This window comes from Syngnathus typhle, linkage group LG13 (assembly GCF_033458585.1).
Source record: "Syngnathus typhle isolate RoL2023-S1 ecotype Sweden linkage group LG13, RoL_Styp_1.0, whole genome shotgun sequence".
NCBI classification, from domain to species: domain Eukaryota; kingdom Metazoa; phylum Chordata; class Actinopteri; order Syngnathiformes; family Syngnathidae; genus Syngnathus; species Syngnathus typhle.
In genome coordinates, this window is record NC_083750.1 from 13,314,497 (window position 1) to 13,338,498 (window position 24,002).

Genomic DNA, 24,002 nt, shown 5'->3' on the forward strand with positions numbered 1-24,002 from the left:
AAGCGGCCTCTGTGTATCTCCTATTTCCTCCCGTAACGAAATCCGAGGCCAGATTTTCTGTTTTTCCTGCACCGAGCGTGTTCCCCTCGGCTGGCTGCCGAAAAGAATGCGGGGGTAGATTTGTGACAATATCAACGTATCCCAAATAATGGTAACGCGGCAACTGACGCCTTTGCTTTGCATTGAGATGTCGATAATGTCATTTTCTTATTTGCCTGCTGTCATACATATCCCTGGGAAATGCTTCCTCCATCAACAAATGCAAATCAGCTTGTTATAGCGCAGAAATGCAAGCAAGCACATTCCTTTCCAGTGCGCTTAAACCGTTTCAACTTTTGCCTTGTTAGTGAAGTCGAGATGATTTCATTCGCTATTTAGCCGGTCACTCGGTCACGTCGCTAAGGCGGCGGGCGCGGCGTCCTCGCTTTAGATACTGGAAGGTCACATTTACCGCTGAGCCGTGCGCAACTTTGAGGCCCGTTGCTTTTGAAGGCACGGCCAAGGAGACATGAAAAGCAAAGCCACGCTATGGAGATCGACGTAGTTAAAACCCGGCTCATGAACTTCATTGACCCTGCTCGGCCTTTCCCCTCCACCAACGATGCCACTTTCAGCCGCCTTGTTTTTTTTTGCACTGCTCTTGTTTGTCACGGGCTCATCATCCGTCTGCTTCTCTTGTGACCTGATCTTGACATGTGAAGAAATTGACAATAAAGCAGACTTTGACTTTGACTTTTGTCTCCTCGTTGATGGGTTAGGAAAAGGGTCTACACCAAGGAGGCGGTCTACAGTGACAAGCTGCAACATTACAGCACAGGAAGAGGTAAGTCCGCCGCCGCCAGCCAGACGCTTGTCAAATACATTTGTTGGACGGCTCAAAGGTGCCGGTTGAAACGCTGACTGATTGTGTGCCATGACGTCCGTACAAATTGCCACGAGTAAATGCAATGCACAGGTGGATTTTGTAGAATGGTGGCAAGCAGGCGCTGTTGTCAAATTCCTTTTGTTTTGCGGCAATGACGCCGACAGTCACCTCTGGAGGCTTTACTCTGGCTCCGCGTATGATGATGATCGAACTTTATTTATCCCGCCGTGGGGAAATGTACTTGTCACAGCAGCGTGCAAGAATACAAGAGACAAATGTAGCCAAATGTAAAAATGGATCAACAACAGCCAAGGACAAAGACAAGTGGCACTAGTAGCGGTCGAGACCAAACACAACGCATGTTGTAGAGTCTGACAGCAGTGGGAATGAAGGACCTTGAGCTCCCTTTCCTGACCATCTTATTGCGTCTCCCCCTGTCCACCACAGCGTAGAGGATGGCTGAGGCCACCGCAGAGTCATAGAAGGTCCTGAGGAGAGCCCTGCGCATTACGTGGTGTCGTAAGCACTCCCTTGACACTGACTGAGATGGCGCCTGCCTGGAGGATACACACAGCTTCACATACGTCCGAAAAGCCAACCGTTTTGTGCTTCCAATAAAAAGCGTCTGTACCGGAGAGCTCGCTGCATGCGTGTGCAAGGGGCTCACTCCAGGGGACGGCGCTTTGTCCAGCCTGACGCGCCAGACTTTGTCTCACAGCTACAACAGGCAGGACTCCAAGCCGCCACCGAAAACAAAATGCCCTGAATACAGTCGATGAATGAAAGTCATCAATCATCAGATACGTCAATTTGACGATAAGAGATCCTGGGTTTTTTTTTTTCCCCTTTCACACAATGCCAACCCCCCACCCGTCCATCCGTCCATCTAAGATGAGGCTGACGGTTTGGTAATTACAGTATTCGGTGCAACAATAAGAGCGAGGCGCTAAATCAATTGTTTTGGGGGAAATTTCCAAAAATGGGCCAGCCATTACCACACACACATACAAGTGATGTGTCCTCATCCAAGGTGTCAAGCGTATTGAAAATTTAACAATGCAGCTGAAAAGAAGAAAATAAAAGCTGTCTGTCTGTCCGTCTGTCCGTCTGTCCGCCTGTCAGTTCGTCAATCTGTCCGTCAATCTGTCCGTCAATCTGTCCGTCAATCTGTCCGTCAATCTGTCTGTCCGTCTGTCTGTCTGTCCGTCCGTCAGTCTGTCCGTCCATCCATCCATCCATCCATCCATCCATCCAATAATGTAACTAAAGTATCCTGTCTGAGTTCATTTAGTTAACATTAGAATCTGCAGAATGTTTTCCCCATTCATTGTATTGGTCTTTTCCTAGTAATTAGGCATGACTGTTGTGCAGTTGATTTGTTGATGCATTTGGGCCATTTACTAAATGAGCAGGGCAAACTAATAGTAGCGTAGATGCTAGTGCTGAAAATAAAATGTGGAATGCAGTTAACTGTAATTCATTGCCCCGTTCAACTGACTGCATTTATAAGAAATGAAGTTGAGAATTCTTGAACCACTCCAATTTTTGCCCATTTGGGCACTTAATTCAAAGTCAAAGTCTGCTTTATTGTCAACGTCTTCACATGCCGAGACACACAAAGAGATGGAAATGACGTTTTCTCTATCCCACGCAGACAAGACATATTACACGATAGACATACAAGTAAACGACGCAATATAAAAAACAAGAAGGCACAAACAATAAATAATAAGAGTAATAATAAATAAACAGATAACACAACAAATAAGAGCCAGTGTGCATACAGACAGTAAAAGTACAGGACGCTACGCAGAACGGGGAAGCGAGTTCAGGATCCTGACAGCCTGGAGTATGAAGCTGTTTGAGAGTCTGGTGGTGCGGGAGCGCAGGCTTCTGTACCTCTTCCCAGAATTCATTGGAAAAAATGCAAGTCCTTGTAATTTACCACCTCTGCCATTAACCTCCCCCCTTGCTTTCACGGCTGGGTAGAAATACCTTTGAGCTTTGGATATATTTGCTTCACACACACACTCAGATGAGGGACTTGTGAAATATTGAAGGACAAAAAAAAAGCTCTCTTTTATGAACTGGCCGTAAAAAGATGAGTCCGGATAATACCGTGCTGGGAGCTACATAGTGTTTGAATCTAAATAATACATGAAAGTGCTGTTGGGAATGGGGACTGGGAAATAATGGGCTGCTTTTATGTCCATAGGCGCACCAAGACATGCATGCATGCATGTGTGGTGTATTTTAATATGAGCTTGTGGGTGGGCCGATATGGTTCTTGAATCCTCCAGCTCCATCTTTGGAGTCTTTAGCAGCGGTGCCGCTGCAGCTTGGCAACGGCAATAAACGAGAGCTTTTTTTTTTCTCTTCTCTTTTATGAAATGCCGAGCTATCAAGCCTCGAATGGATTACCTTGAATCTAATCTGAATGGAATCTCTAATGAGCAATTAGGTTCACACAGACAGGGTTCAAGGCAATTAGAGTTGTAACCAGATTCATCTTGAAGTGGGGATGGAGGTGAGCTACCTTGATCCTTCATTCCAAGAGCAGACCTCATCCCTTTCTTTATCACTCGGGACCCCTCCATGGCCGCCCGCGCATGTTACGCAAATGAAAAGGGCACAAATTGACTCCATGGAGATGGGTTCATTCCAATCGTGACCGCTAAAGGTTAACTCTCCAGCGCCCACTGTCGAAATGATGATTCGACATCTGCTTGTTTACGCTTCTGTCCATCTCGGAGCGGCATTTCTGTCCATCTTGGAGCGGCATGTAGTGAATGCGTTTACAAGTGCTTTTTAGCAGCCGTGCCCGCTCTGAGACTCTGCCTTTTGCAGGCCGCTGCGGGTACCTGGCAAGGTGATGATGGCCCAGCCGTTTTTATCTCTTTATGAGCTTGTAGGAAAAAGCTGCGGGCAAAATTGCTTCTAGTACTATTAAAGAGGTGAGGGGAAGGGGTAGAGCACAGAAGAAAAAACTGACAGACAGACAGACAGACAGACAGACAGACAGACCATCAGATCATCCTCTTTAATGTGTGAGTTGTGTGAGATAATAACCACTTCCATCCATCCAGTAGTAGCCTTTCATCTATCTTTAGGAGAACCATATATCAATGTTAAAAGCTTGCAGGGATGGGGCAATACTGCCGTGTCACAATGTGATTGAAATGCCGACCTTTGGGTCAATTGTATTCGTCGGCCATTAACACAAAACACATCAGCCAAATGGAGAAAAAAACCAAAAGGGTTTCTTCTCACTGGGCGCCTTTGGTTGTTCTAGAACTCTCTTTGCGAGCCGACATGTCTAACTGCCCCTCGCCACTGGGCTGCCCGACCCACTTCTCAGGCTCCCCAGGGATGAAGATCTACATCGACCCCTTCACGTACGAAGACCCCAACGAAGCCGTGCACGAGTTCGCCAAGGAGATTGATGTCTCGACGGTTAAAATCGAGGAGGTCATTGGCGCAGGTATGCTCCACTCTGTTGCATTGTTCTGTTTACATCTCTGTGGTAGTCAGGCTTGTAAAGCCAGCCAATCAGAGGGACCCGTGGACCTGAGCGGAATATAGGCCAGCTACTGTGGGAAATACTGTAATTGCATTAGAAATGAGACGTGCCCCATATGTCCTGTGTTTTTCTGATTAGAGTTAGTCTTACTATTCTTCCCCCCATAAATGTCAGGATGCGACTTAAGCAGTTTGAGTTTGCTTCGATAAAATCTATTTCTTTCATCTCGTATAGCCTTCTAACAGCGTGATGGCTTTTATTGAGGTAAAAATAGGACGATGGTGAATTTGAGTCCGGAATAGCTCCTTTGAAATTGGCCTTCTCGGCGAGCGGGGTGAGAGGGAGTGACACAGCTGGAACTGCGCTACCAGCGTGGAATATGGCTGAAAAAGAACCACATTTGTATTGACTCTCCTGCAGGACATCGACTGTCGATGATGCTCATAACGCAAATGTTTTGCACAAAGGTTTCGAATTGGTATCTTGAGTCGCGTGTCGAAGCCACTTCCTTGCTGTACGATGACTCTTGAATATTTAGAGCCCAGGGCCAGAAGAAATGTGATCTCCAGTACACGGTTTTGTCTTGACACCGACTTTCTCTTCAAGGTGAATTTGGTGAAGTATACAAGGGGCGCCTGAAGCTGCCCAATAAGAGGGAGATCTTTGTAGCCATCAAGACCTTGAAGGCGGGCTACGTGGAGAAGCAGAGGCGGGACTTCTTGTCCGAGGCGTCCATCATGGGTCAGTTTGACCACCCCAACATCATCCGCCTGGAGGGAGTCGTCACTAAAAGCCGACCCGTCATGATTGTCACGGAGTTTATGGAGAACGGGGCCCTCGACTCCTTCCTCCGGGTGAGTGGGTGGGTGAGTGAGCGAGTGAGCGAGCGAGCGATGAGAAGCAGTCAACTTTTCGGGATGGTTTGATTACGAGTAGAGTCATTCAAGAATATGACCAGTCGCAATTCAACAATGAATGAATGAAAGAGGCTTCAGCGATGCCCCGCCCGACTTCCTGCGTATGGATTGCATATTATTTAGGAACTTTGTCAGACTTTATGTTGTACGTACAGTTGGCCGATCTACGTGCTAACACGCTTTCAGACCTCGGTCGTTGAAAAATGAATCCGTTGTTATTGCCCGGAACGATGATTGGCCTTCTGACGTTTGGTTTGAGATGAAGAAAGAGAATCAAAATTCAACTGCGCTTTTTTTCTCTTTCAATCTCACGGCTCTGCGCCTATTTGATCTCAGGCGGGCTTTAAGGGGCTCTTTAAAGCTAGCTTTGCTAACCGCCACTTCCGACTTGTGTTCCCATCGATCTGTTTGGCCCTCGTATTTGGTCCTACGTTCAAAGAGCATTCACGCAGGGGCACGGCCGGCCAGTGAGCTTGCACGCTTAAGGGGGAGAAGCCATCCAGAATTGAGCCACGTGAAACTAAAGAACTCTTTTGTTTCATGAACACAAGTAGTAAGCCTGTCAACAGGTAGGCGGCTATTCGTCATTTGCTTATTCAATCAAGCTCATTTCTCGGTGGGATGAACCAATGGCTTCTTCAGAGGCATAGCTGCTCGGACCAAAATGCACAGTGGTTGTAAAAAGTCGACACGCAGAGGAACTCCTTTCGAAATCAATTTTGTGACCGACCTCGAAAGAATGTGCCTTCTGATTGCACACTCCCTGCCAGCATTGGGTTTTCAGATTTGCCATCAATTCTGAGTGGATATGGATTGTTTTCAGTCGGTTTGGTCATTGCGTTCAACAGCAATCCGAATGCAAACCCTCTGCCGCCGGCCCGGCTAACGACTGTCTCTCCTTGTTTTGCAGCAAAACGACGGTCAGTTCACAGTGATCCAGTTGGTGGGAATGATGCGCGGGATCTCGGCCGGCATGAAATACCTCTCCGAGATGAACTACGTGCACCGAGACTTGGCCGCACGCAACATTCTAGTCAACAGCAACCTGGTGTGCAAAGTGTCGGACTTCGGCCTGTCGCGCTACCTGCAGGAAGACACCTCTGATCCCAGCTACACCAGCTCGTTGGTGGGTACGCTCCAGCCGAGCCGCTAGAGTCTCGCGTTTGGTATCACCTTCCCTTTAATTGTCCTCGATTGACGTCACGTCGGTCAAATCGGAGTCTGGCTGACAGCTTTCTACTTGAAGAAGCGCACCACCTTCTTCCAAGCCCTCTTCCTGCTCTTCTGCGTATTCACGGGCGGGCCACGGTTGGGCTTCGGTCACATCTTCATTAGTGTGGAGCCGAGGCTCCTCTGGGAAGCTTGCTCTCTCTCGTTGACATGCCCAGAGTGCGGGGAAACCAAAGGGCATGGCGCCCTCTCCAACTGACAGCTCCCATCATCTCTTCCTCCAGCCCGCGCCCCTTCACTTTCACTCATGGCTCATTATTACAGGGAGGAGCATCATGGGAGGCTTCGGCTCCTTCATTAACCACAGATCTGTCATGATCGGCAGCCCGTCGTTAGTCGAAAGGACTTTTGCGAGAACGCTTGCCAAACTGGTCCCAAGTATGTGTCGGCTTCTTGTCTGTCTGGCATCCTTTTGTTTTGGATGAGCCGTTTCTACGAATGCTTTTCTGAAGGTGTACCTTTTCTCCAGTTTCTTCACTTCATGCAAATGATCGATTCAGCATACAGCTTATCGGCACTTGGGTGGTAATTCTGTCTATATTATGGAGAAATATGAATATTAATAGGGTATGCTATAAAGGCAAACTATTTTAGGACCGCCTCGTGGTGTATTTGGACACGTGCGAAAAGCTGAGATCAAAAGCATGCAGGTAATAGCCCGGCGAGTGAGTCAGTGCCTGGAGCTTCAAAAGAGGATTTCTTCAAATATCATTTTTGAGGTCATTTAAATAAAGGTGAAGACAGCTAAATTCATCACAACGTGTTTGTAATCCTCCGAGTGCATGTTCCAAATTGGTTTCCCTCGTAGCGCTTCATTCCCACCCGGCAAACCTTTGAGGTGACCCAATACTTCTGCACAGAATTGCGCCTTGCAGACAGTTCATTAGAACCTCGTCGGCGAATGTATTTAAGGTGGACGTGCAAACCAGCTTCAGGGGATGTTTGTGCCTCAGACGGTGGGTGTAATTAAGCGATCCGCGCTCCCCTTCCCTTCGTGAGCCGCTCAGCTCGGACCTGTCGCAAACCAATCAGCAAGCGAGGCAAGGTCGGGGGAAATGAAATTGCGCTAACGTGCCGCCGGGAGTTACGTTAGCATCGACAAATGAATTTCCTCTTTTGCGACACTGCTTTGCTGTATGGTGAGGAGGAGGACCTGCTGGTCGTTGCGTTCAAAGCGGACATGGGTTCAGGCCGAGGCGACGCATCGAAGGCGGGCTTGCCCTTTACGCTCTACGGGATGCTCACAAATATCAGGAGACAGTTGACATCTGTTGGCTACGCTTGTAACTGAAAACACATCCTCGTCCAACAAATGGAAATGTCGCTAATCGTTTCCACACCCCCATCCATCCGCCCAATTGCACTTGAACAATGAAAGCGTTTTTGTCACTGCTGACGGACGGTTCAGCGTCTCTCTCAGCTTCTCAGTACGGCAGTAATAGTTGTCGGTCCTCTCAGAGGATGAAAAATATGTTTGTGACTATTGCGATATGCTCTGTCTACACGTGTTGCAGCAGCGGTCGTGCGGTTGTTGGTCAGCGGTTAACGTTGCCGCATACAGTAAATGCTAATTGTTAGCTGGTATGCCATTGGGTATAAACATTCAGGTAGCGCAGGCTATGAATTGCTTTAAACATACAGTAGCGGGGGGGGGGGGGAAATGGCCCTTCAGCAGCCTATATGGCGAAAAAAAAGCTCTTCCCTCATTTTCAACAAAACTTACATTCTTCTAACGGTTGCAGCGTTACTAGCATTATCATAATGTTGTGATCTGGCTGTGTATACACTATACAGTAAATGTAGCTGTTTTCTTTCATTTGATTGAGCTGTTGATGTGGAAAACCTGTCATTGCCTTTTGCATATTTATGTACGTATAGTTGTGGTCATAGATAGGAAGTGTATAATCGCCTGTTGCCATTTTTGTTTGTGTCATTGAGGCTGAGAGAGGTTGAAAGGCGAGGTCACACGCAGATTGCAACAAAGCCCGTCCGTCAAATCCTCGGAACCCCATCGACATTGCCTCCTCTCGTCCGGTCTGGTCTGGTCTGGTCTGGGCTGGGCTGGGCTGGGCTGGGCTGCTCAACTATGTGACACGTGCTGCTGTTTTCTGTCACTTGCTATCTTTGGATTGCATATTATTTAGGAATTGCAAGTTCCAGGCTCAGTTTTTTGATGAAATGGTGTCAATGTTCAAATGGCATTTTTGGGTAGGTTTGAAACGAAATCTTACTGGCTGGTCATTGGAAACCATTTCAATCATTATGAAACGGTTCTAAAATGCTAAAGTGCAGATACTATTGATAGTCCTTCCATCTTGTGTCCTTTTTTCTCGCCTACATGAAGGTAAAGACAAAAAAGTTTTGTTTCCCTTCATGTCAGTCATTCTCCCTCTAAGATTCAACGAGGCCTGACTCCTCAGGCTATTTTCCATGTTCAGATAAGGAACCTTTGTTTGCACACGTACTGGCGAGGTTGAAAATATGCCGCCGCGTTGTGAAGCAACATCAATTCGACATGGAGTGTCTGGAGCAGGCATGAGAAGAGTTGTGGCTTGGCCAATCAAATGGCTGTTCTTCCCGTCCGCTCTTAGCATGGGCTGACGCCAAACGACCACATTGGCACAGATTCTTCTTTTCCTCCGCCGGTGTAAACGAATGCACATGTGGCGAGATGGTCTGCCCACCCACCTCCTGGTAAGCATGCGGCACATGTGCAGTGACCAAACAGAGGTTGGAAGCACTGCTCGTGGGAAATGGCTTCCTGAAAGGCTTCACATTTCTACCTGCTCTGAGCTACAGTACTCCCTCCACTCAGCATTTCAAATCACACATCATAGACAATAGGTGGGGGGAAATAATAATGATGCTCTAGCTACCTTCCGAACCTTGACGACTTTTCATCATCAGGAATTTGGTTTCTCCTGCTGAGAAATCAAAGCAAACCGATTTTTTTTTTACTACCGTGTAACCACATAGCGGTCGGTCATCTGGAAGACATTTGCTCAAGTATAATACAGTACAGTTTATTGGGCTGTCAATCATTTTAACCAAGATTAACCTTGGGAGGCACAGTGTGAAGCGCATAGTTTTTATCTCGATTCTCTTTCCCCCTCCAGAAATGCCCGGGTGGCTTTTTTGTGGCGTCTGACATTTTTTTGGAAGATGTTTCAAGAATCTATAGCCCATATAGCGACACGCTGTCAGGTTACGACTACTTTTCAGTAGCAACTGTGCTCGACTTGACCGTCAATGTGTCCGGCGTCCATCTTCTTTTAGCCAGACATTCCCGTGGGTGGCGTGGAAAGTCAACGTCACACCGTCTCCCTTCCCTTCCCTTCCCTCTCTCTCCCTCCCTAGCTTCTTACCGTCCTTCATCCTGCTGTCACTCTTCGGAAAGCGCCTCTCCATCCCGCTCACTTTGGCCAGACATTCATCCGGGAGCGATGGTTGCTCTCAGGATTTCATTAAAAAGATGTTGGAGTTCTCTCCCTGGGCAAATAAATGCGCTCAAGTCCGTTTGAGTGTGCGTGCGTGCGTGCGTGCATTGTTGGCAAATGGATTACGGAATTGGAGGAGGAGAGGAAATAGAAGATGGGAATTGCAAAGTGAAAAAAGATTCGTTATAAAGAAGGCTGGATTGCGGATTTTTTTTTTTCTTCTGCGGTGTATTTACTGACTTTGTACTCACGCTTACTTCAGATGTAGTGCAAAGCAAGGCTTCGAGAGACTCAACATAATTTGTCTCACTTTTGCGTAACATCCACAACTTGCAGAATGGACCTCCAAATGTTTTAGGTGCAGCTGGTTTACAAGTGCAATCTCTCTCTCTCTCACTCTCACTCTCACTCTCACTCTCACTCTCACTCTCACTCTCACTCTCTGTGTGTCATCAAGTAAAGAGCGCACACTTCTTGGACTGCTTCTAAACTGGTTGGCTTAGCAATCCAGTCAGTGTGTGTAAATGTGCGTAGGCATTTCACCGACAACAGCAACGCTCATTCCGGGTCAAATGTCTGCAGGTGAATGCCCCTTTAAAGGTCAAACACTTCATAAATCAATGTGCTACCTTTTCAACACCTCAGTGCACTGCCTGGATTTTAAGATGAGTTCTCAGCGGCGGGCGTGTCCAAGTGTGCGTGGAAAGCCTTGGGACGACTGTTTGTTCATTGTCTGTATTCGCCCTCATCTCTCCCCCCTCGCTCGGGCCGCTTTGTTTTTCCCCTCGGTGTCTGTATCCAACTGTGGCTAATCTGCGAATTCTCAGGTTGGCCTAATTGGCATGATTAAACCAGTGGTGGGCTGAAGATACGCAGCTCGACAGTCTGCCTGTTTACACCAAACTACCAATGGCGCTGCGTGCGTGCCTATTTGGGAAATTGGACAAGCAGCTGTCAGTTTCAATCAAAAGAGAATGCGTGGCTTTGCTGGAGGCTCAGGTAGTCCAATTACAAGCGGACACAGTCAACGTATTAGACGGGAGCCGACGCCTATCTGGCTTTCATTTCGAGGGAGGGAGGGAGGGAGGGAGGGAGGGAGGGAGGGAGGGAGGGAGGGAGGGAGGGAGGGAGGGAGGGAGGGAGGGAGGGAGGGAGGGAGGGAGGGAGGGAGGGGAGACGTCATTGATCGACACGTGAAGGGCAAACACTGTCGGGAGCCAAGACAATTGATGAATCTTCTGTGAGTTTACAATTGATGCAGCCATTCGATGAAGGGCGACAGGGTCCGGCGAGATGGGGACGTGAGATCCCACTTGACCCTTGACTCTGCTCAGTGCGCTAACAGAGAAGATGGCAATGACAAGTTTTGATTACTGAAACATTTCTCTCTCTCTCTCTCTCCCCCCTTTTTTTGTTTTTCTTTCTTTGCCCAGGGTGGAAAGATCCCTGTGAGGTGGACTGCGCCGGAGGCCATCGCATACAGGAAGTTCACGTCCGCCAGCGACGTGTGGAGCTACGGCATTGTCATGTGGGAAGTGATGTCATTTGGTGAGAGGCCCTACTGGGACATGTCCAATCAGGATGTAAGTGATATTCCAGAATGTTTTCTTTCAAAGGTATAGTTAGAAAGATAGCTAGAAATTGGATTAAAGAAAAGTCATCAAATAATGATTTAGAATTTCCAACTATTACATTGAGGGATAATGGATGATGCTAATTCAACATAATAGAATGGTCAATTCCACCTCATATGTACTTGGCAGGATAAGTGGTCGTAAATCACACACTTTATCATGCGCCATCTTACATGATCTTTCACCATGTCCTTGACTGTGACTTTGAGCGGGAATTTCACTCCCGCTCTCTCTCTCTCTCGCTCTCTCCCCTTGACTTCCCGGAGAGATTTTTGAGAGGCGCCTTCTATGAGGGCTGCTGTGTCCGTTGGGATTGCAAAACTCCAAGTGGTTGGAAGTGTCCCCAAAGTGTGACATTTGTTCTGCATCGGGCCTCAGTGGATGCTGCTCCGCAAGGAGCCTCCAATGCAACAGATGCTGCCTCAGTGGGCCAGCAGCAAACGGCAATCTGCAATGTAGTGGTGGCAACTGGCATCACTCAGCATGTCCGGTCTGGCTCTCCAAGCACGCGCACGCACGGGAAAGAAAGAAGCACTGAACACTCAGTACGGATCTCAGCGGCGGAGTACAGAGCAGCGTCTTTTTTTTGGATGATAGTATCTTTAATACTCAATTTCACACCAGGTCCTTATCTCCCAGCGATGCATTTTAATGGAAAATTATATCAGCAGCCATAAATAAATTGTACAGTAAAGTAAAACACGGAGTAAAACCTAAAGGCGTGCCGAGTGGTGAAGTTCCAACAGTGACGTCAGTATCGTCGGGCCTTGGCAACCAGACTGAGATTCATCGAGTTGTTTTTCAGTCTAATTTTTAAAATACTTGCTAAAAGAAAATAGGATCTTTATTTCGTGGGGAGTTTATCTAAAGTGGCCATGTTGGGATAAGAGGGGCGGATGTGCAATTAGTTCCAAATCCAGTACAAGTACAGTATGTTAAGCGGATGAGCGCAATGAGAGGAGATAAATCAAAAGTTGGAACCTCCCTAACACGCGCGGCAGGTGATTAATGCCATCGAGCAGGACTACCGTCTTCCGCCGCCTATGGACTGCCCAAGCGCCCTGCACCAGCTCATGCTGGACTGTTGGCAGAAGGACCGCAACGTCCGGCCGCGCTTCGCAGACATCGTCAGCACTCTGGACAAAATGATCCGTAACCCCACCAGCCTCAAAGCCGTCGCCAACATCCCTGCAGTGTAAGTAGAGAAGAGAAATCCAGTCCCTTACAAAGATGCTCTTTGGCTCTTTGTATTGATGTACGTATTATGTACTACAATGCTATCCACATGACTTGCGCTTACCGTACTGTAGATTGCTGAATTTTCTCAGCTCACATCTTGCACGTCATGGATGATTCACATCTTGCAAGTCATGGATGATGCATCGTCCTCGTTTCAGATTCGCTTCATTTATGTAGTTCCCCACCTCCTGGTTTCAAGCCACTCCCAGTCGAAGCAGGGGTCTCAAACTCCAGTCCTCGGGGGGGGGGGGCGCAGTCCTCCATGTTTTCCAAGTTTCCCTCGGTCAACACACCTGATTCAAATGATCAGTTCATCCTCACGTTTTGCAGGAGCCTGATCATTGAATCAGAAGTGTTTAACGAGGGAAACTTGGGAAAACGTGGAGGAATGCGCCCCCGAGGACTGGACTTTGAGACCCCTGATCGATGGCGTTGCGGTGAAAAACAAGTGCGGAGCACCACATGTAGACCGACAAGATCACAATACTCACACGAGTGTTTTTTCTGCCTGCCGCCGCCGCAGGCCTTCTCAGCCACTGTTGGACAGATCCATACCCGACTTCAACACCTTTAGCTCGGTAGAAGACTGGCTCAGTGCCATCAAGATGAGCCAATACAGAGACAACTTCCTCAACTCAGGCTTCACCTCCCTGCAGCTGGTGGCTCAAATGACCTCGGAGTGAGTTTGACGCCCGCCCGCCCGCCCGCCGCCCACATGACTGGCGCTCCAAGAGCTCACTCTAGTCAAGTGGGCCTATTTTTAGCACAGAAGTCTCTCTGACTCTCGCCAATATGCTCAAAGGGACCAACACAAAGTCATTAAACGCAGTTGCATTTTGCAACAAGATGAGGGAAATCCAAAGTCAAACAATCAACAATCTGCTCGGTGACACTGGTTGCGATTTCAAAATATCGTACGCATGTCGACTTGAACGGGAATTATTCCTCCTGACTTTCATTCAATTGGCTTCCGCACATGAAAAAAGTACAACTATTCTTTGCACTCATTGGCAATGACTTTTTGGAGCACCGCTGGCGCCAATCCAGCCCAATATTGCAATTTGTCAAGATTCCCAAAAAAATGTCCTCAGGCCATTGTCAGTCAGTGTTTATGAAAAGCTCAATGCTTTCATTAAAAGTGCTTTTCGTTGCCAATAGCTGTCCATACCTTTCTGTATTGCAATGATTAAAAAAAAAAGAAAAAGTTCTAAGCCCAACAGCCTAACCTAATTCTAACCACCATCACCCCGCCCCCATGTTACCAGGGACTTGCTGCGAATCGGCGTGACCTTAGCCGGACATCAAAAGAAGATCCTCAGTAACATTCAGTCCATGAGGGTTCAGATGAGACAATCACCCACCGCTATGGCATGACTACAGGGGGCGCCGTGGCACGGAGCGGGCAGCGTTCGGAGGAGCACCATCAGCCAGAGCCCTCCAATGACCCCCAATCCGTCGGAACGCGCCAGGGTCGAGACTGTCGTCTTAATCTGATCCGCACAAGGAGACCAGGGTCTACACTTCCACACTTGGAAAATCCACACAGAGGAGTTCAGGGTCCACGCTTGACACTCAAGGAAGCCCAAGTTGTGCTTTTGACCGACCGGCCGGCCGGCCGGCCGACCGCACCAGGAATTCCTAGTCCGAATGGCTTGTTTGATCTCGCTCATCTGGACTCTTAGAAACAACATGGGATTCTAATTTGTATTTTTTCAACTCGTGTGCAATGAAGATGCCTTGACCTGGCCAGACTTCAGCGAAAGAAAAATGAAAGTAATCAGCAGGAGTTGTTACAGGGATGTACAGTAGAAGCACTGGCGTCATCTTTTAGCTTACATTTTTCCTCTTTTGACCTCCGTAGCAAGATAGCGCACTCTTGCTTTTAACACTACCTGTAGACTCGTGGGTGGCTTGGAGCCCTTGCCCGCGCTCAGATCATATAAATATGTTTATCACTCGCTGAATATGATTATATCGTTCATAATAGACCTTCATATTGAAGGTGATGCTCATGAATGTGTATGTACAGGATTCTCTGCTTGCATTTTTGGCAACGACTGCTTGGACACATGCAATGTGTAGCTTCCCATCATCCCTTTTTATGGACGGACTTTGGGATTGGACATCTTTTAGCTCCAGGGTCACAACTTGACTCTACGTGATGGATATGTTTTAAAAAAAAAAAAAAACAAGTGAAGTATTGGTATTGTAGAGCGACATGAAAATTGCTGTGTAGGAGTTCCAAAAAAAAACAAAAAAAAAACATTTTATTGGAGATCATGTTTAATGTGGGTGTGCACATGCTGTCTCTCGCTGGTGAGCACTTGTACAGGTTTTTCTCTTTATCCCTGGTGTTTGTTAGAAGTGCACCTGTCCACAACGCAGGAAGGAGGGATGGCACCTCCTTGTTTTGGCCGCCCCCCACATTCATGGTGAGTGCCTGACAATATATTATTATGAAGCTTCTAGTCTACATTAGAGAGTGAAGGTTTTGCTGAGCGTGTCTCCAAATGCTGCTTAAGGTTGGCATAAATACCTGCAGTGGGATCCCATTAGAATGCATTAGCACTCCAATTGGGCTCAGTCTCATCTGTTTGCTTTTGGAGACACGAGAGCCTGTGAATGAGATGAGTTTGATTATGCAAACACTATAATTCTATTTTTGCCGCATCCTCTGTCTCTGTCAGTATCAAACTGTAAATGGCATTCGGTCGGTCGGTCGGTCTGTCGGTCGGGGCTGATAAATGCAGAGGCGGGGTCGCCGTCCCGCTCTGAAGCACCCTTCCATACGGAGACCGTTGAGAGCTCGGTCTTGTTTTTTTTTGTTTTTTGGATGAGGCCGTAAAGTGTTAGAAAGTGACCCTCTTTGTTGCTGATTTCCCGCTTGTCTGAAATGACAGAGACAAGGTTGACCTGAATCGCACCCTCAAATGGAGCTTTCTCCTTTTGTTTCTCCTCCAGACTCCATAGAGCACAGGTGTCAAACTCAAGGCCCGGGGGCCAGATACGGCCCGCCACATCATTTTATGTGGCCCGCGAAGACAAATTGTGCATCAAATTCGCGTCATTACTAGAATTGCAAATTGTCTTCATTTTTAGTAATATTTTTTTTTTTTAATATTTGACCAGTTATTATTCGTCTGATTTGAAAGAGTTATTTGTCAGTTTGTTTTGTAGCTTTTACTGTATATAATATGACATTTATTTGGGTTGACAGTCATAATGGCCCTCCGAAAGAAGCTATGACTACGATGCGGCCCGCGAAAAAAATGAGTTTGACACCCCTGCCGTAGAGGCTTGCTACATTTGCCGTTGTAGATGATTGCCAGAAAACCAATCCCAACCTCACACCATGCTCCGGTACGCAGTGGATGAGCCCGTCCACATTTGTTTATTTGTGTATGCGAGGATGAGCGTGTGTTTTCGTGCGTGCGTGCGTGTGTGCCTGATTCTGTACAGACATTTATACAGGCACAGGTACATAGGATAGGATGCATGGGGCGTCTCTCTTTATTGGTTGGTTTCTGTATAACTGCCACTTGTAAATTGTACACGTAAAAGTACACGTCCAAGAGTTTGTAAGCTGTAACTTTCTGAAAAGCGTTGTACGAACATGCACATAATAAACGCCTTGACAAAACAAGTCCATCACCTAATGGTCTGTGTGTCTGGGTTGTTGTTGTTGTTTTTTCTCCTCAACTATTCTCAACATCAACATGAAACGGTGAATTAATCATCAAAGCAGAGGTGGAAGGACTCCAGTCATTTGGCAGCTGGCGTATCAGCCCAATGTTTGATGTCTAATGTTTACTTTCACAAAGAACTGACGGCTTCACATTTGAAGTCGTCACTGGTAATAATGGAGCCATCACTCATAAAACAGAAAATATCAGACTTAATCTCTGATAGGTGTCCAAAATGTCAACGTGAGAATTGAAAGGAAAATAATATTACAGATGGCGCGCGGCAATTCTGTCTCAATGCGATTTTCTTTTGTTTCTCATGAAAACTGTTTATCAGGGTTAGGGCTCGTCTTACTTCAAAACTGCATCAATTCTGCATTCCCAACAGTGTGGCCTCATAAAGCAGGTAGATTTTGATGTTGATTTCTTTCAGACCCGCAAGCGTGTTCCCAAGTAATGACATGCTTGATGAGGTGAGTGGAAAGATAGCGAGAGGATGTGTCCCAACTCTTCCCGCTCAACCGTAACACTTTATTGACTCCTGAATGATTGATGGCATAATGTGGGAGGCAGACACCGGCGCCAAAAAAGAAAAAGGACGCCAACTGGATTCAGGAAACAGCCAATGTTCTATGCTTTGAAATGTTTGCTACACAACACTCACTGGCTCTCACACTTTGACCGTAAATCAACAATATGGAAAGCGGATCCAAAGACCAAAATCACAACTTGTAGTTTGGATTTGATCTTTTCTAAAAGTAGTCCTGGAACCTTCCTGACACTCCTTGGATTTTGCAGAAGGTTCCTTAAAGGCTCTTGGCTTGGTAGGGTTAGGGTTGGGGGGATTGTGGCTAGGGTTGGTGGGGTTACGGTTTGGTGGGATTAGGGTTAGTGGGGTTAGAGTCGGGGGGGGGGGGGGGGAACGGTTTCATTGCACTTGCAGCCTCCACTAAAAGCAACACAATTGTTGTTGCAATCGACGTAGTAATGTTCTTGATGGCATTCTCCCCTTCTTCCTTCTGCTTAATTGGGCATGTTTGTCACTCTAATCGCAACAATTAGACTTGGGAGAGTCAGTCTGTGGCTGTGTCTGTGTGTGTGCGCGCTTGCGTGCGTCTCCCCTTCACATCGCAGCAAGTTTGAAAAGTGACTTTTCTTCAGCCAATCTTTGCCTTAATCAATATTCCCTGAGCAATCACCCGTGAGAAAGGGATTGGCTCGCAGCGGGGGTTGCTCGCTCCCGCGGAGAAGGCGAGTGAGTCCGAGAGAAAGCCATGCATTCGGGGCAAAAGTGTGGGAGTGGGGAACTTCGAGAGAATACTGAGCAAACTTAACTTCTACGATAAGTGTTCCTTGCCATGCAAGTAGCAAAAAACACCCATTTCCTATCCTTATCGACAGCCACGCCCATCTCATTATTGCCAGCTCACCTGGTCACAGATGCTCGAAATCGGCAATCAGCCACTATTCGGCCCTCTGGCACTCTTTGCCAGGTCGTTCTTTCGCCCTCATCTTTGAATTGATCGGCCGTCGCTGACTTGGCCCGCCTGCCTCTGACCTTTCTGTCTGGTCACTTTCCCAATAATCACGGACGGCTCAACCTTCTGCCATGTTCCGAGTTCTGCTTTTGCCCTTCCTGCTTCCAGTTTATCTCTCCTGACTCTGTTTGCAACACGGTCGATACTAGAAAACAAACTGGATTGCCGCTGTGACGTCGAATAGAAATCGGAACTATTCCATGGATCCATCTACCTGTCAAGTTGAATCCAGCGGGTAAATCATGCTAACCGGTGGTGCTACGTCCAGACAGTCAGTGACTCGCCAGCACAGGACCTGACCTTCAGCTACTCCATTCTGTGCTTTAAATGCTGGCTTTGGCTTTGGTGACGCATTATCCCTCGTTCTGCTGAATCCATTCTCCTGCGCTGATTGAGAGTTTGCATTTGCCTCCTTCATTAGCCAAGTCACTGATGGACCGACCACAGTGCTGTTAAATCAAGACGTCACGTAGCATATCTCTCTGAGCAAACGGTAACGTCTCCTTTTCAGCTGGCTCAAATGAGAGTTGGAATCTCCGCGGAGTTCGTCAGATAGAATTATGACATCATTGCCAAAAGCAAGTGTCTGTGGGCTACTGCTAGGAATAACCTGGTTAAAGACAGTGGCACCATTTCTGGCGGCGGGCGAGGGAAATTGAGCTTAAAGGATGATCAGTACCAAAATGCATTCCTCCGTCCTTACAGAAACACCAGATGGGGATTTACATCAAATAAGATGTCTGCAGCGCATGCAATGGCACCAACACCTCGGGCAGTTTTCTTTCTAAAGGTTGAAAAGGGGTCGGGGTTATAAGGTGGACATCCTACACACACACACACACGAGTGGCCCACCCTTTCCTGAAACCCCCCGCAGAGCGTAATCCGGCACGGAGCCCCTCTCAGCTCTACCCGCCTTTGATTTCTAGAGAAAAAAAAAATCAATGAAATATTTTCCCACCAAAATGAGGAGGAACAATGGCTGAAATCCGCATGTCAAGGTCTTCCTAATTAGGGGAGTTGACTGCAGAAATGAGACTGGGCAAAAGACAGATGGGCAGATTGATAGCGAGCAAAGGAAGGTCAAACGCTTCCCACTCAATTGCTGACGTCCATTTAATATCAACTCCATAACTTGACCTTGACTGACAAACAGGGACAGAATGCCGTGAGAAGCTACAAACTTTTGTTGCCTACGTCTCGGAAGTGCATCGAAACGTGAATGGAGAAAGGTCATAGTGAATTCTTGGCAGGTCATACCTTTCTACTGCCTAAGTGAAGAAGTTCAAGTCTAGTTTAGGAATGAGAAACAAGTCTGGACATGAAGCTTATGAGCAAGGTCGATGGGAATCTTTAAGGTTCTTGGCAGGGTCTCCAAGGAGATTCTGAATGAACCAGGGGAACGCGGGGCATACGACCGGGCGACATTCTACTAATTACAGCGTCTCGGGGTCATTGGTGTGACGGTTTATTTTCTGGTGGTGAAATAGGCCGGCAAGCTGAAAGGGCAATTCCATTTTTCATCAGGCCAGCAGACAGGTGCAGCAGCCAGCAGACGTTTCTATCTGAAATGACAGCCTTCAGTCTTTGGGGGGGAAGTTCCCTTCTCTGGATGGAGGTGAGTAACAGAAAACCATTGCTTAGTTCTCATCGAATTATCGACAGCTGGAATTTAGATAGATAGATCTTTATTTGTCATTGTAACACGTACAACGAAATTTAAAGTTTTGGGGTCACTCTGACACATGCTATCTAGCTAGCATGCTGACTCACAGTGCACATGGATGTGTTGCATTTGAACTTCTGCTCGTGTCGTGTGTGTGTGGGTGTGGGTGGGTGTGTGCGTGGGGTGTGCAAATGAACTGGCGTGTCCTCAAGAGGACACACCAAGTGGCTCTCAGGGGAGAGGCGATGCCGGGACGGTCGACGGTGGACGGTGGAGAAGCTAAAAGACATTGTTCGGGCAGAGACACAGCCATGCTTGTAGAATTGCTTTGGACAGAATGTCTCTTTAGCCCTGCCTCTCTGTTGCTCTCCACTTTCTTTGGCTAAAGGACGTGAAAGGAGAAATAAGTTGATTTTTTTTTGTGTGTTACGCACCAATCCTGGTTAGTTTCTAGTTCTTGCTTTCTCAGCTCCGTTGTATCAAAGCCATATTACAACGAACTGGAACGCTGGTGCAAATGTAAATTCAGTCAAATGAAGGAATTCTTTTGTTTCTGATTGCAGGTTTTTATTCACAGCGCTGGCATGTCTCCTTGATTGGAGCTCAAATGTTTGTTTGTCAGAAAGCAAGGCCCTGCAGTAAGTAACACGGTAAGAAATGGAAACAAACCTGAAACTGGGTGAACAAAAACATTAGCCAAAGAAAATAGTACTTGTGCTTTTGAAAAATGATAACTTTTGTTTATAAAAGTGACTAACTCGAATGATGTAAAAATGTCCTTTTGAATTGTTTTAACACAAGCTTTCTGTTTTTTTCCAAATGTGTTTACTGCCAATTCTGGTGTTTCTGAAAAAAAGAAAGGTCAAACAATTTGGGAATTGTAGCTCACTTTATTACTCAATACCTAAGAACTTGTTTTTTTGGGTTTTTTTTTACCATGCACTCAACAAATAATGTTGATTCCAAAAAATCCACTAATAAAACTACCGTAATACAAAGAAAACTAAAACAAAGCATTTTCGAGAAAAATGGCTCTCAAAAACAAATGGGTGAAAATGAACTATACTGCAAAGCCAATTCCATTCTAACCTTCCAGTTCGAGATACTAAAGTTGAATCCGACCTACATCAGAGAGCCAACACCTACTCCCAATCCCCTTTGCTCGGCATTATCAAAAGTGATGAAAGGAGTAGACGAATGCCAAACGCTAAGCGATTCCCTTTCGGAAGTCTCCATCCCATTCCCAAGCCTGCTTCCCTTTCTACTGTCTTCTCTATTTAGCATCTCCACCAGCGCTGGCTGCCACCCCCATAAGGCAAAGAAACGCAGCTGCTGTCAGCCACCGAGGGCCTGCAGGCTGATCGCTCACTTTCTGGAGTGCGCAAACGCTATAATGAGCGCCTTCCTCCATGCACGGGATTGCTCCTCCAACTTGATTTGAAGAGCCTCACTTCGGTATCGTAGGTGAGTGTGATGCCTGCTGACGAAAAAAAAAACACCAGCACTTGGGCGCAACACACTTGGAATCATCAGATGAATACATTTAAATATACACATCAGACATATTGTGTTGGTGACACGAGGTCATCATTTGCTTTTGAAGTAAATGTGTGCTAGGTGAAAGCTCTCCATCACATCCCAGGCTAAAGCTGGCTCCTCCCCCAACATACAACGCCGGTCTCTGGGTGAAGATGCCTCACTCCAACATACTTAAGTTAAGTTAGGTCGTCCTCAGACCCGCTTCCGTAGTAGAAGCTGTACGTACATTGCTAGTAATGACAATCATTGGGTCTTTACCTTTTACCTTTACTTCCTTGACACCAATGTCCGACTTTCCTATCAGACAAGTACTTGGAACCATTGTGTGGCGTCTTGGCACCTTTCAGAAAGAAAAAAACTCAAAAATGTGAATCACCCATGAGGAAAAGCGGTATCAAAATTGGGCGGCTGGAAATTCAGTTTACCAAGCAGATGCTAGCATAAATACCAAGTAGCTTAAAGTGTACAAACTAGCATGACAACGTTTGTTTCACTGTGTCCTGGTCAGGTCTAAATTTTGTTCTGGGTTCCCTTGCCAATCAGTTTCACAAGTTTTTTTTAATCTCGCTCGTGTTGTCAATGCTGTGGCTAGAGGTGGGGGGAGTATAAATGGTAATATAAATAAACAGCAGTTGTTCAGCTTCCACTAAATGATGGAATTCTCAGGGAGGCTGCATGCAGCTGTGCTGGGTGAGACCTCTGAACTCCAGTCATTACCAACGGCTGTCATTCAGCAGAGGCCTGGTCTCAAGGGGGGGAGATCTACGACAGCTGAAGGGTGAGTGAGACATGCCTAGCACCCTAACGCCGACTCCATATACTCAGTGGTCACAACAATCATAACTCGACGCCTGACCTCTGACATTGGACTCAGGGGGCAATGAATCGAAATGAGCTTTGCTGCAGTGCGCTGGTGACAAATGATGCTATTCTCTCTTTGGAATTGGAATTATTCTGTCTGCCAAGGAGGTTTTGCTTATTGTTAGCAGAACTAAGAAAATCAAACGGTCGTGAAGACATTGGTTTGTGAATAGGTACCTGGTATAGGGAAAGGAAGCGTACGTTCTTGTACGTTCATCCGAGTGTTGGCGAAGCTAGCAAATTCATGTCAGGGTTCGTCAACACTTTGGATGTTTTTTCTTGTCAGATGACAGTTTTGAACGTGTTAACATTTCATTTATGTACTAGGTGCATGTTGATGGGCTGATCAATAATAAACCAACGTGTGCTGAATTGTGTTTGTTTCATGGATGCCAAAAGAAGGAAAACACCACCGACGTGGACAGATTGACTGCATTTTGCGCTAGGCAGGGAAATGGGACTTTTGTTGCACATCTTGCTGGGGATTTCAATTTCAGAACTTGAGTTATCTGATTTCCCCTTCATTTCGTATATGTCAAACGTCTTTCTTGAAGCAGTTCAACATGGTGCTGAGCCATGTCATAAGAGAACTTCGAGTTGCAGACTATATCCACTCGCCGTGAAAGCAAAACATTCCTTATTGGGTTTAGCCTTCCTGGTGATTGACTGGTGTCGCGTTTCTCAGTTTGTCCGGTCCAACTGGCAGCTAGGATTAGGCTCCATTTCATCAGGGGATACAAGATGTTTAACGTCACAGGAAGTAGGAACTAAAAGGTTTACAAGCTTGGTCTGAAATGAGAATGGCTACATTGTTCAGTGGAGCAGAGACTTGCTGTCCAAGGCAGTCAGAATGAAAACGTCCACTCTTGCTTCGACGCCAGGCAGACTTCATTGGTTTGAGCCCAAAGTAAAAGTGCAGGAATTGTTTTCTTCTACGTTTGCTTGACAATTTGGTCGATTCTTCAATCACATTTTGAACCAATTGCAATATACTATGTTGTCGTCTGCAGAAATGCAATGTACTCAAAGCCTCCAAGGAGCCTTGATACTGCTTTTAGATTTGCCCATGCCCGCAGCTCTTTTGTCATTGTTGCTCACGTTGCGGATGGTCGCTTTTTTGTTGTTAGTGCCAGGCCTCAAAAGGGGACCGAGTGCGACGCAGACGGCATCGGAAAACAAACTCTTAATTGCGTGTCGAATCATGCATGCGCACCAAGCTCCTGAAGTTGTTTCTAATTCCGTGCGTGTGCTGCAGAAACTTGGACGAGGCAGTCGATAAGCTGCGGCTTTGCCGGGTCAGGTCCACCGAGAGTCCGAGTGATGTCAATCTGCAGCCCGCTGACCGCTGCTCAGATAGCGGATTCTCCCCCATGTCAGGCCAATTAACGCGCAGCGCCGGAGCTAAGATTGGCGGCTCGTCTATACTGTTGGATCGTGTCGTGTGACACCTGCCGTGTTCATGTGGCTCGCCAAGATAGATTTGGACGATTTAGGCATATCGAGTGAGTTAGCAAAAAAAGCAATTACTGTTGGAATTTCACTTCCTGTGGTGTTTCTATCTATTGAACTCTGAAAATCCATATTATTTGGGTGGGGGGAAAAAAATCAGCCTAGGCCAGCCATTTTTGGGCTTTATTTTTTGATGATTATTTTTTTTCCCGTACAAGATACAATTGTATTCAACATTGTTGTTTGGGGTGAACATCACAAGCTGAAAGGGTATTCGGAGATAGATTGTAGCAGTGCAAAGTTCAATACATTAGATCCTTATCGTGGCTTTGGGAAATAGTGGCCTGCAGAGTTGTGCCGGAAAAATTGGACAGCCTAAGAGAAATGAGCTGAGCAGACGCGCTCTCATTCGAGAACCATCATGGA

The 24,002-nt window shown here is 46.8% G+C and overlaps 1 protein-coding gene and 2 long non-coding RNA genes across 12 annotated transcripts in view; 2 read left to right on the plus strand and 1 right to left on the minus strand.

Annotated features, from left to right (window-relative positions):
- The window catches only part of ephb3a (eph receptor B3a), an 87,404-nt gene extending 70,919 nt beyond the window's left edge, over positions 1–16,485 (plus strand). For 3 of the 8 annotated variants that reach the window (XM_061295517.1, XM_061295512.1, XM_061295515.1), the window contains 8 exons: positions 749–823; positions 4,158–4,346; positions 4,992–5,239; positions 6,213–6,428; positions 11,403–11,552; positions 12,605–12,798; positions 13,366–13,521; positions 14,108–16,485. In XM_061295517.1, coding sequence (XP_061151501.1) covers positions 749–823; positions 4,158–4,346; positions 4,992–5,239; positions 6,213–6,428; positions 11,403–11,552; positions 12,605–12,798; positions 13,366–13,521; positions 14,108–14,216 — 1,337 coding nt within the window. In that variant the 3' untranslated portion in view covers positions 14,217–16,485. The other 5 variants (XM_061295514.1, XM_061295513.1, XM_061295516.1 and 2 more) reach the window with 5 other exon arrangements.
- On the minus strand, positions 12,651–13,472 carry LOC133165680 (uncharacterized). 3 transcript variants are annotated; one of them, XR_009717644.1, is made up of 3 exons: positions 13,334–13,472; positions 12,904–13,135; positions 12,651–12,791 (listed from the first exon to the last, which is right to left on the minus strand). It is a non-coding gene; the product is annotated as an uncharacterized LOC133165680 (long non-coding RNA). The 3 variants fall into 3 exon arrangements; XR_009717643.1 differs by having other exon boundaries at positions 12,904–13,176; XR_009717642.1 differs by having other exon boundaries at positions 12,904–13,261.
- Positions 16,486–19,518: 3,033 nt separating the features above from the next.
- LOC133166158 (uncharacterized) lies at positions 19,519–22,572 on the plus strand. The gene is made up of 3 exons (XR_009717705.1): positions 19,519–19,679; positions 20,291–20,377; positions 21,009–22,572. It is a non-coding gene; the product is annotated as an uncharacterized LOC133166158 (long non-coding RNA).
- The last annotated feature ends 1,430 nt before the right edge of the window (positions 22,573–24,002 follow it).